Genomic DNA, 13356 nt, shown 5'->3' on the forward strand with positions numbered 1-13356 from the left:
CTCAAACTGTATCAACTAATCAACTAACTATTCAGCGTATAAAATTTATTTCTTTTTTTTCCCCTCATAGCCTACGGAATAATCCTTGAATCTGGTTACTTGAGAATTATCCAGTCATTATTTTATGTCTCTGTCAAGACTAATTATTTCAGATACCAGATATCTAAAGATATTTATATGAAGGAGCTATTTGTAAAATTCTATTGTATTTTATCAGAGTCACAAAACAGCTAAACATGTATGCATAGTATTTCTGCAAATAAAATAGAAAGGTGTGTTGATACTGATATCTAGGCAGAAACCATATGAAAAAAGGCATACAAAAATCCCATTGAAATTAAATTTACACTATGTAATTTGACTGAATCAAAACAATATGTCAATGACCGAATTATAATTATTTTTTCAAACTTTTATATTAGACATTACCTGAGATTTTGGCTGCTGAAGAGCACCTGAAATTTGATTTCCAAACAATGCTAAAAGAAGCTGCTCATCCTGAGGGCTCAGTTTTCCTGAAGTGACTGTTTCCTAAAAAAAATTATTATTAATAATATTCAAGAGCTTACATATCTACAAAATTCTCTAAACAGTTATTTGAAAAAAGAATTAGAAAACATACATCAAAAAGTTTGAACTGAAAAAACTACAATGTTAATATACAAAGAGAAATCAAATATGTACGAAAGCAAGAAGTCATTAATCCAGTTTTAAAATATGACAACCCTTAAGAATAAAAAAAAGTTACCATTTATCTTATTATTTATTTCTTCCATGAGTGATCTTAGTTTCTAGCCACTGAATTTGAGGAATTTGTTAGCATACTCAGTTCAAGTCTATCTAATAGAATGTTCATTTACACTTTTACAAATAAATACGTACAGCCCCTTACACATTATGCAATATAATAAACAGTCATCATAAGAAGCTTTAATGGTAAGTCTTAAATTGCTTTCTAACTTCTAGTTCATGGCTTATTGCTGAGCAACTGTTATGAAAATTTGACCCATGGAGGAATTTGCTTTGTAATGTGTGTCCTGCTTTTGCCACTTTGTTGACCACAAAGCACTCACAAAAAGAAAGTGCTGTTTGTGCCACATGCCAACCATCTCACACAACTAAGAGTAAAAAGATCATAGTTTTAAAATATAAAAAAAGACAAAAATTCTTCACTGCTACACATACTACCAAATGTGATGTCCAGAGTGTGTATCTTTGGGGCTTTTCATTCTATCTTTCTTGCTCCTTATATGTAATCCTGTGTAATACCTTTTGTATGTATGATTATGCTTCCCCTGTCTTCCAAACAATCATTCTAGCTCTACAGAATACTTTTACCTATTTCATTCCTAAATTTTTATGTTTTGAAGCTATATACATTGAGCACAGTTTCTATAAAGTGAGTCAATGTCTTGGGTCCTTAAAGAGACAATAACTGTGACTGCAGACAGGAGAATATAGATACTGATATCCATTGTACCCTCTAGATTATGATATAGATGAGAATTATATTAAGTAAGGAATGTAGTCGTCCTAAAGGTAACCACTGTAAGCAGAACATCGACAACTTATTGAAGTTTATACTTAATTCAGTTAAGTAAAAGTGAGCTCCTTTCAGATAAATTCATGGAAGATTGCAACTGATGTAGCATCCTTTGAACAGCTCATGACATTATGCAGATAAATATCACAGGTCAAACAAAAATAGTGTCCCAGAGTTATGGAAAGTGCACAATGTACAAGTCTTTCTTTGGCATTTGCTCATGCATAAGTATCTCTCATTGTGAATAATCTTAGATATAAAAATGCCAGAATCACACCTATTTGCTCCACTGGTTAATTTCATGCCTGTAAAGACTATCAATGCTGTGCGTAGTGGCACATAGGTTTAGGCTTTTGGCAAACAGAAGGGAGGAGCATGGTTTGAAACTCATTTAACCATCCTGGTTCTGGATTTCAGTTATTTACTTACAGTGATGATCACAATTGCCAGGATGATTCCTTTGAACGGAGCATGACTGGTTTCCTTCCCAATCCTTAACCTACTGGAACTTGTGCCACCATCTAATGATCCCTTCTGTACTAGTTATCCCTCAAGACTGACACAATCTGAAAGCTTAGCAACATTTTCAGTCTTGTTTATGTGCCTTTCAGCCACTCATTGCCGCAAACAAACAGCAAACTGTTACTCTTACTCCATTATTCTTATATATAAAAGATTCTGCTTTTTGCTTTTACGTGACATGCCCAAAACATAGTTTCAATGTGTGTGTGTGTGTGTGTGTGTGTGTGTGTGTGTGTGTGTGTCTGTGTGGGTGAGCCAGTTTCATTTTAGGTATTATATGTCTAAGAGTAGAAGTAGCCAGTCACAAATTGCTCCAGTCTCTTTTAAAATAATTTTGTACTGTCTGTTACACTCTTTAATTCAGTGCACATTATTATAAACAAATCTATGCTTACCACTGTAGGAGACTTGGAAGAAACTACAGGAGTATTCTTTGGAGTCTCCAGTTCCACTATGCTTGAGCTAACAGTTGGTTCATCAGTCACGTCATCTGCATTAATGTTTACACTTTGCTGTCCCAGCAGGTCCTACAAAATAATATTGGAATATCATTTATTAAGAGTATCAACTCATTGCCATTTGCATGTATTATAAAATTGTCCTTCTACAATAATGGAGAACATAGTGGAAAATTGAGTAGTAATTTATACAATATTTTTAAAAAAACTAGAAAACAATTTCTGTTCATTTGACAGCAGTCAGCATCAAAATTTCATGAAAATTTTATATTAATCAATGCACAGAAATAAACAATGTGTTTCAGGGGAAAGAGGCATTGTGAGGGTAAGTCACAATAAAAGATTTCATACGGATATATGATAGATTCTTAATGATTTCAGAATTTTTGCAACCATGAGGTAGGAGAAAACTGCAGGTGATGGAAAAATAACAGATTGTTACTCTAATATAAATTAAAATAAAATTTTAAAGAATGTCACCAACAATTGCAATGCATTTTGTGGCTTGTGTAGACAGATTGTGTGTTTATAATCTGAGACGGTGTCCACATTCTTCTTTTATTTGTGAACAGACAATTTATATGTGAACAAGTAATTCCTCCTCGTTTCATTTTTTGCTTATAGACTTCAGTATCCAACCAACATGCATATTAAGTTGGTGACTGGCAAGTGAATTGTGCTACATAAAGCTTGCTAGTTTATACAAAGTTTGAAGGTGTTCCATGGCAGTGCCACTGTTTCAAATTATATATAGATAATATAATGTAAATGGACAGATAAAAAAACCCACTCACCAAGCAGTGGCAAGGGAACACACATACAAAAGGATTTAACTTTTACAAGCTTTTGGAGCCAATGACTCCTACTTCTGGCAGAAGAAGTTACAGTTCAGAAAAGTCACCCAGAACCCCAGGTCATGGAGACTTACTGGATGGGATGCGAAAGAAAGACTTTCCTTCTCACCTGCCCGGTAAGCCTCCCTGAGCCGGGGTTCTGGGTGACTTTTCTGAATTGTACCCCTTTCTCTAAGCCCGTCCAGTCCTTTTCCTTCACCCCTTTTCCTTCCCCTTCACTCTTCTGTCATAAGAAGGGGCCACTCACTCTGAAAGTTTGTAAAATTTAAATCCTTTTGTGTGTTTGTTCCCCTACCACCACTTGTGAGTAGATTTTTTTATCTGTCCATTTACATTATATTATCAATAAATAATGTATTGAGCATTTCTAATCTATGCTACACTCCATTCTTTTGCACTCTTGGTTGTGTATCATTAAAGTAATAGCTAAAACATTGAGGAATATGCAGCGATTCCACCACCATTGATGATTTCAGCACTGGAGGTCAGCTGGCTCTGGCAGTAGTGGCCATGCTGGCCAGCATCCCAGGGGATATGAGCAAGCTCAACTGCACTCACATGATGGCCACACTGTAGCGTTCTGATATACTCAACGTCGTTATAAGATCCATCACTGATGCCATCTCCACTGGACTGCTTGAGTAAATCCAGAATGCAACAGAACTCAATGTGAACCATGTTAGTGCCCCACATAAGTCCCTTGCCAAAGCTGACAAGAAAAAGTATGTATGCTTGAAAAGCAGATCATTGAAAGATGAGATGAGATTCAACAGTACCAGTGACCTAATAATCTCAAAACCTTTGGAGTACCAGAAGAACCTGATGAAAACACAGATGAAGTGATCATCAAAATTGCCTGTAAAAAATTAGGTCCACAGATTCCAGAATCTGATATTAATAGGAGCCACAGGGCAGAATGCAAGATGGTAAATTCCGCAAAAATCAGACTTGTCATAATAAAATTCCTGTCCAATTCAAAATGCTCTGAAGTCTTTAAGGCAAAGAAGAAACTAGCAAAATCAAGAATGACTGTATGAGAGAGGCCTTACATCTGCAAGGATGAAAATGTTGAACATGGGGATCTTCCAGTTTGTTGCAGAATGTATGGATCAGTGATGGCAGAATAATAATAAAGACAACTGAAAAGAAAAAAAAAGAATCCATGAACAACAACACAGAACTTTAAAGCACAAACTGCATGAGCCCAAAATGTCTCTTTCATTAATAAACATTTTGTTGTGCATTATTTTTCCTTAAACAGTTTTCTGTTATTATGATTTGTTTGTTTAGGATTACTTTAACCACTAATTATTAATTTAGAGTTCAATTTTTGCACTTTCATTACTTGTATAATCTGAATTTCACTGTTTCTTCATTATTCGCGCAGGATTCTGATCCTGGTTGATAATTTACTGGCAAATTATCATTTTATTCATAAGTAATGCAATTTTAGACACACTCTTGCTCTGTTGTTCTTGCTGTGCCGTTTTAAGTTATTACTTTTTATTACCATTTGGTGTAATCACTACTATTATTGCTACTTTCTTATACATTTATACGCTGTTACTTAGCCACTGTGCTTTATCCATTTCATTAATGAATTATTCATTCTGTTCTCTAACACCTTCAACTATCACACACTCTGTTACAGCAAGTTTCACGACCTTGAGCTTCCCCTCTTTCTCTGGCCTTCTACCTGACTATTTCAGATTTGTGTGGACCTCCCTCCCACCCTCCTCTGATCCTCCTGCATTATGAAAGGCACAGAGGTATGCCCTTTTCCATGACAGGTGTTCTTACTACCTGCTGGCTTATCCCGAAAGTGACTCTCAATGGCTCTATACTACAACTCGGCACACAGATGTGCAGTTTTTATTACTAGTCAATTTGTTAGTGTCTGCTGCATATTTCAGGACATCAACTTTCATGCCATACTCCTGTCAGAGACATGGCTGAAGCCAAGAATACACTCCAGCTAAGTGTTGATATCCAAGTTTTTCTGAGGCATGACAGATTTCATAGACGAAGGTCAGATGGCAGCATATATACATGGAAACTTGTTTCACAATAGCATGCTCATGCCCAAAAATGAACCTCTACACAGAATATCTTATCTCTGTGTTATACAAGTCACCCAAAATTAGGCAGCTTTCTAGCTTTGAATTTGCACCTTCAGGCCTTGAATCTTTGTATGAACACCTTACTGTAATTCGAGATATGAACATAACTTTTCTATACATCAGTCGTTCATTTCAAAATTTAGTTGTACACTTTCCTGTTCAAACTGTGCACTGCTTCCACTTGGATAAAATCCACATACAGTAGACACTTGTATGTTTATCAATAAATTTGCAACCAAATATCCAAATACAATGATTGACATTGATCAGATTTCTGCACCTGACATATGTGCTCATGATACAATAATATTCACAACCTAATCACTGCAAGAAGCAAGAGGAGACATTTAGAGGTGATTGACATTGATCAGATTTCTGCACCTGACATATGTGGTCATGATATAATAATATTCACAACCTACTCATTGCAAGCAGCAAGAGGAGACATTTAGAGGTTTTAAGTGAATAAATATGTTGAGCTTACAGCTGCTGCCTATGATATTTCTTGCTAGGTAATTGCAGGATAACTATGATATAAATTATGAAGTATCTAATTTTACTAAAGAAATCAATAATTTACACTCCTGGAAATGGAAAAAAGAACACATTGACACCGGTGTGTCAGACCCACCATACTTGCTCCGGACACTGCGAGAGGGCTGTACAAGCAATGATCACACGCACGGCACAGCGGACACACCAGGACCCGCGGTGTTGGCCGTCGAATGGCGCTAGCTGCGCAGCATTTGTGCACCGCCGCCGTCAGTGTCAGCCAGTTTGCCGTGGCATACGGAGCTCCATCGCAGTCTTTAACACTGGTAGCATGCCGCGACAGCGTGGACGTGAACCGTATGTGCAGTTGACGGACTTTGAGCGAGGGCGTATAGTGGGCATGCGGGAGGCCGGGTGGACGTACCGCCGAATTGCTCAACACGTGGGGCGTGAGGTCTCCACAGTACATCGATGTTGTCGCCAGTGGTCGGCGGAAGGTGCATGTGCCCGTCGACCTGGGACCGGACCGCAGCGACGCACGGATGCATGCCAAGACCGTAGGATCCTACGCAGTGCCGTAGGGGACCGCACCGCCACTTCCCAGCAAATTAGGGACACTGTTGCTCCTGGGGTATCGGCGAGGACCATTCGCAACCATCTCCATGAAGCTGGGCTACGGTCCCGCACACCGTTAGACCGTCTTCCGCTCATGCCCCAACATCGTGCAGCCCGCCTCCAGTGGTGTCGTGACAGGCGTGAATGGAGGGACGAATGGAGACGTGTCGTCTTCAGTGATGAGAGTCGCTTCTGCCTTGGTGCCAATGATGGTCGTATGCATGTTTGGCGCCGTGCAGGTGAGCGCCACAATCAGGACTGCATACGACCGAGGCACACAGGGCCAACACCCGGCATCATGGTGTGGGGAGCGATCTCCTACACTGGCCGTACACCACTGGTGATCGTCGAGGGGACACTGAATAGTGCACGGTACATCCAAACCGTCATCGAACCCATCGTTCTACCATTCCTAGACCGGCAAGGGAACTTGCTGCTCCAACAGGACAATGCACGTCCGCATGTATCCCGTGCCACCCAACGTGCTCTAGAAGGTGTAAGTCAACTACCCTGGCCAGCAAGATCTCCGGATCTGTCCCCCATTGAGCATGTTTGGGACTGGATGAAGCGTCGTCTCACGCGGTCTGCACGTCCAGCACAAACGCTGGTCCAACTGAGGCGCCAGGTGGAAATGGCATGGCAAGCCGTTCCACAGGACTACATCCAGCATCTCTATGATCGTCTCCATGGGAGAATAGCAGCCTACATTGCTGCAAAAGGTGGATATACACTGTACTAGTGCCGACATTGTGCATGCTCTGTTGCCTGTGTCTATGTCCCTGTGGTTCTGTCAGTGTGATCATGTGATGTATCAGACCCCAGGAATGTGCCAATAAAGTTTCCCCTTCCTGGGACAATGAATTCACGGTGTTCTTATTTCAATTTCCAGGAGTGTATATTATAAGCATGCTCCTCTAAAACAGTAAGAGTAAAGAGAAAACCTGTAGCATGGTGGACAGATCACCTTAAACACCTTATGAGTATCAGAGATGCAGCATACAGGGCATATAAGTGGCACTTTACCCCTGATACTCAACTCAACTGCAAGCAACAATGCAGCCACAGCATCATCAGTTATCCATGAGAATGCAAAACTCAGGTTTGCCCACATGTTACTTTAGTATTTACACAAGCCCACTATCTTGTGGAAAAATCTATGAGGTTTAGAAACAGGTAAACCCAAAGCTACAGCTGAACCTCTAGTTCCTATTAGGGATCTGTAAAGTATTTCATCATGCCAACATCTTTACTTAACCAACACATGAAGGCACAAAATGTTGATTCCATTAAACAACTGTTGTTACAAAAGAAAAAAAATCTGCAGCCTGTAATATGATAATATGGTCAGAAGCCAACTGTACAAATTCGTTTGGCAACTACACTATACAATAATATTACACTGCAAATGATAAATTTGCTCATCGATCCACTACCACCCAAAATAATGGAATTTTTAACAAATCTCTGACCTCCAGAAACTCCTCATCAGCCTAAAATAACACGCTGATAAAACCATTACCAAAAAAGGAATCTGACAAAAAACTCTGTGACAACATGCCAATATGCATTCTACCAGCATTATTTCAGGCTTTACAACAGATATTTCATTATCAGCTAATTATGAACCTCGAATAAACTTTCAGATGAATACCAGTCAGGTTTCCACAAAAATGACAGTTGACTGTTCTTATAAAACTGACAGACAATCTGAAATAAGCTGTGGACAGACTAGAGGTGACTATTATGTGCTTTTAGGATTTCAGAAAAGCTTTCACTACTCTTCTAATTATATGTTAATGATGTGTCAACTATTCTCTTCACTGAAAATATAACATGTATGCTGATGACTTTCAGTTATACTTGAGTGCCAAGTCCAACAAACCTGTACCCAGGCATCCAGCATGTAAATGCTGGCTTACTTGCTTTATCAGAGTGGTCACAGAAAATTAGTTTTGAACTGAACTTGTATTGAAGTGACTTCTCATTTAGTATTCACTGAGTAAGTTTCTAGAGTCACTATTCTCCTTAGTTATGTTTAAACAGTATTGCCATTCATTTAATTTATTAGATTCAGTGGAGCCTCTGTGGAATGTTAACTTTGATGAACTTTAAAAACTGCAATCCAGTCTATGTGCATATTATTATGAAAAGTAAGTGTTCAGTCGCTGCACTTCAAGTGGCTGTCATGCCAGTTATTTAAAATATTTCATGCATCTGTTTAATCATCATCTGAACATGAGACTTTGAACGAGACATTTTAAGGTCAGTAACCTTACACTAGCTCAGACAATCTTCTTTCCTGTTAACTGCTTCTAGGTTTTATAAAAATTTATGGGCAATGTGGGCTTAGAAAAGCCAAAAACAGTGAGCAGTGAAAGAGATCTCAGTATTTTTGCAACTGACACCTCTGCTAACAATGAGAAGAAAAATCAGCTGTCATCTAAACATGTAAAAGAGGAGGAATAAATTCCATTCATAAAATAGCATTTTTAAGCAAAACTGTATTTAAGTTATAAGAATCAAGATGCAAAACGGTATCATTTATGTAAAATATAGAGAGTTGCATGAAACCAATCTTCGGACCAAAAACCACAACAACAACAACATAGAAAAAAATCATCACTTTGGGTGGTTTACTAAAAAAGCAAAGCATGTCTGATGAAAAACCTTCATAATTTAAAGTAACTTAAAGTATGAAAAGCCGAATGAAATTAGTATAGAACTCCCAGTCATTATGCCTCAAAGCAGTGCTTTATTTATGGGGACTGAATATTGTTTGCTTTTTAAAAACATTTCCCCATGACAAAGTATTCTAACAGCACTAGGAAAGTACATTAAAACTAAAACAAATGAAATAACTGTCTTGAACAACATTATTTGAAAGGAAATACAGAACCGAATATTGAGGAATTATGTGAAGTAAATTGTTACAGTCCACATCATGAGAACCCTAGCATTCTTATATAAACGGCTCAGGGTGTTCTTGTCATGGCAATCATGAATTATCATGTTATAATTTGAGAAATATTTCCACTCTCTTTTTAAGATTCAAAACTGACTATTGCCACCTCTGCATATAAGCCTTAACCCATATACTAAACCTGTGATATTTTCCCTTAACATCAGCATATTATCATCATGGTCATATCAGTTCCCAAAAGGTGCTTTGAGGCGTAATGTCTAGGAGTTCTGCAACTAATTTTATTTGGCTCTTCCAGCTTTAAGTGTACTTGAAATTAGGAAGGTTTTTCATTAGGCATCCTTTACTTTATTGGTAAAGTCTGACAAGATCCAGTGACATTATATCCACCAAGCAATGTAATCAAGTCAATGACATGTTCAGAAAACACTATTTTCCTATGTTAAAAATGTAGTTTGGATTGATACTTCATGGCACATTAAAACTGTGTGCCAAACCGAGACTAGAACTTTGGATCTTTGCCTTTCATGGGCAAGTGCTCTACCAACTCAGCTACCCAAGCACGACTCACGACCTGCCTTCAAAGCTTCAATTCTGCCAGCACCTCGTCTCCTACCTTCCAAACCTCAAAGAAGCTCGTCTGCAAACCTAGCACAACTACCACTCCAGGAAGAAAGGATATTGCGGAGACATGGCTTAGCCACAGCCTGGAGGATGTTTCCAGAAAGAGATTGTCACTCTACAGCAGAGTGTGCGCTGATATGAAACTTCCTGGTAGATTAAAACTGTGTGCTGGACTGAGACTCAAACTCAGGACTTTTGCCTTTCACGGGCAAGTACTCTACCAACTGAGCTACCCAAGCACAACTCACAACCTGCCCTCAGAGCTTCAGTTCTGCCAGTACTTCATCTCCTACCTTCCAAACTTCACACTGAAGGTTTGTATTGTTGTTATTCGAAGTGATTATAACATTCAAATTGCATTTATGGTCAATATTCTCACAAAATATCTCTTATTTTTATGTAATCAAAGCTTAAAAAGCCATTAAATATCAAGATTTGGTTATGTAATCGAAAGTCCTCTGTTATTGGCTGAAGCTCTGGTGATGTCGCAGTCTAGGAGTATGATGAAGCTATACATACAGGAGTGTTAGCCTGAAGTTAATAGGTTTTTATGCAATTTTTCTGCAAATAGTTTAGCTACTTGGTGACCAAAACACATTTACAACTTTTAAGTAATAATAGAAAGGAATTTTAAGAACACTGATAGTGGAAATCTAACTAAAATTGATGTGTTTATGCTCCACTCATTAAGAGTGGTGATATGTGCAAAGACTGACATTCTTTTACCTGCTTCCTGTAACAACATTAAACCCGCTCAAAACTAAGGAATTGTGGAACTTTTGCAAATGAGTCTCTATCCTATAAGTGGATTGTCAACTATCAGTCTTGAACCACAACCCAAAGCACAATAAAGTTATTCTTGGAATATCTTAGTGCTGATTTCCAGTATACAAGATACTCTGCAGAGATACCTGCAGAAGCATGTGCTCAGTTGTGCAATGGATACAACATGTAACTATGTATAAGAAGAACACAGGTTCAAATCCTGGAAGCATCATAATTTTTAAAAGTTTTACAGGAAATTTTAAAATAGCATTAGCAAGATTTCATTGTAGCGGTTGTTTTGATTGCAGTATTTATTGTATATATCTTCACATTAATCTTACTCTGAGAAATGGATGACTGAGGGTAAATGCATCTATTTTTCTTACAGACAATTACCTGTTTTTGGAAAGCATTACTAGTAGTGAAGATATCACCAAACTCCCACAGTACAATGAGGTGTAGGATAATGAGATTTTGTATGCGGAGAGATACAGGGTGATAATTACTGAACTGTATGAAACAAAACTGTCATAATTTCTGAATGGTTTGCGTTAGGACACTCAAACTACATGGTTGGCCACAAGCCCTGATGGGAATTAGTATTTGCATGTGCCCTGTTGTTATTGGCCATTTGCAAGTGAAAATGTCACGGTAAGTGTGCCTGAGCATATAGTGTCTGTGAAGTCCTACTGTGCAAGCAATAACAGACCGACTGTGGTTTAAAGTAAGTTTGTGACCGAGTTCAAGCTGAGGACAACCAGTCAAAGTGTGCTAACAATCAAGCATTTGATTCACAAGGCACGGATAGTTTTGTGATGACAGAGTTGGCAATGTCAGTCATCCAAAATGGGTGAAAATGCATGGAAACATCTAGAAAACATGTGCTCAAGAAAGCAAGTGCTGTGTTTCAAACCAGCCCCAGGAAATTGATCAGATGAGCTGTACAACAGGTGGGAATCAACTGGTAGAAACTGCGACAAATTGTTGTTGAACATCTGCATCTTTTCCCATACAAAATTCAAACCAATCAGCCATCAAGCCCCAGGGCCATGGAACAGCAGCTGTATTTCACCAACACTATTGTCCACAGGATTGACGAACAGAACTTTGATGTGAATATGGTTTGGTTTAGCAACAAAGCCCACTTTCATTTCGATGGGTTCATCAATAAGCAAAATTAGCACATTTGAGAGACTGAGAATCCGTATTTCGTGTTCGAGAAGTCTCTTCACCCTCAACGGGTGACTGTGTGGTGTGCAATGTTCAGTCACAGAATAATCAGTGTGATATTCCTTGATGGTACAGTGACTACCAAACAGTATGTGAAAGGCTGATAAGATGTGGTTCATGCAAAACACAGCTCAACCCCATGGAAGCAGAAGAGTATTTGATGTCCTGGAGGAACACTTCAGGGACCGCATTCTGGCTCTGGGGTATCTGGACAGCACTGGCATGGGCCTCAATTGGTTTCCGTATTCCCCAGACTTTTAAACAGAACTTTGAAGGGATGCAAGTCAAAAGGAAGAACGTGGCATACATAACCTATGCAAATGATGTTTATTTAATCAGCAGATCTGAAAAGGAATTGAAACAAATGATTATGGCACTGGAAATGGCTGTCAGCAAATGTGGTTATTCATAAATGAAGCCATGATGGATTACGTCATTATGGCTAGTCGACAAGGTCGAGATACTGAACAACTACATTCACTGTGGATGGCAGACCAGGCCTACAAAAGAGTCTATGAATTTAGATACCTGGGAGCAGTTTTCATAGAGATTTCATCATACGAAGTAGAGATCAATGCCAGGACACAGGCAGTGCACCGATTCCTCTACAGCCTAACACCACTGCTTCAGCCCAGGTGTCTCTTGAGACAGTTCAGTATTTGGCTATATAAAACCCATATCCAACCTGTAGTACTGAATGTCTGTGAGATGTGGAGTATCTGAAAGCATGGTTTTAATAAACTTCTGTTATTCAGAAAAAACGGTTGCAGAAGATCTTTGGTCCAGTGTTGAACACAAATTGCAGTAATTGGAAGAACAGACACAACAATGAGCTAGAAGAATTGCACCAAGACACCAGTATAGTAGGAATCAGAAGATGCAAGTGACTACTGTGGGCCAAACTTGGGGCTCAGATGGAAGGCACCAGGTGGCTAGGGAAGCTTCTGAATTTCATGCCCACAGGTAGAAGATCCCCCTGAGAAGACCAAGGAAGAAGTGTAGAAATGGTCTCCATGTAGACCTGAAACAATCAGTGATGGGTGTGGATGGATGGCAGATGGCAGCAATGGATAAAAGACAATGGAGGAGGAGATATGTAGAGTTCACAGTCCATTGAGCCGGCCTGCATAGAAGTAAAAGTACAGTAAAGTCAGTCTTTCCTCTGTAAATACCAACATGTCAACAGAAATGTCATAAAATCTGTACTTCCTTA

The 13356-nt window shown here is 38.9% G+C and overlaps 1 protein-coding gene across 1 annotated transcript in view; it reads right to left on the reverse strand.

The window, feature by feature from the left end:
- The window catches only part of LOC126252285 (mucin-5AC-like), a 519485-nt gene that overhangs the window by 64598 nt on the left and 441531 nt on the right, over nt 1-13356 (reverse strand). The window contains exons 26-27 of the mRNA XM_049953159.1: nt 2461-2592; nt 430-531 (exon numbers count right to left, since the gene is read on the reverse strand). Of these exons, the coding sequence (XP_049809116.1) occupies nt 430-531; nt 2461-2592 (234 nt within the window). The remainder of the gene's footprint in view (nt 1-429; nt 532-2460; nt 2593-13356) is intronic.

This window comes from Schistocerca nitens, chromosome 4, assembly GCF_023898315.1.
Source record: "Schistocerca nitens isolate TAMUIC-IGC-003100 chromosome 4, iqSchNite1.1, whole genome shotgun sequence".
NCBI lineage: Eukaryota > Metazoa > Arthropoda > Insecta > Orthoptera > Acrididae > Schistocerca > Schistocerca nitens.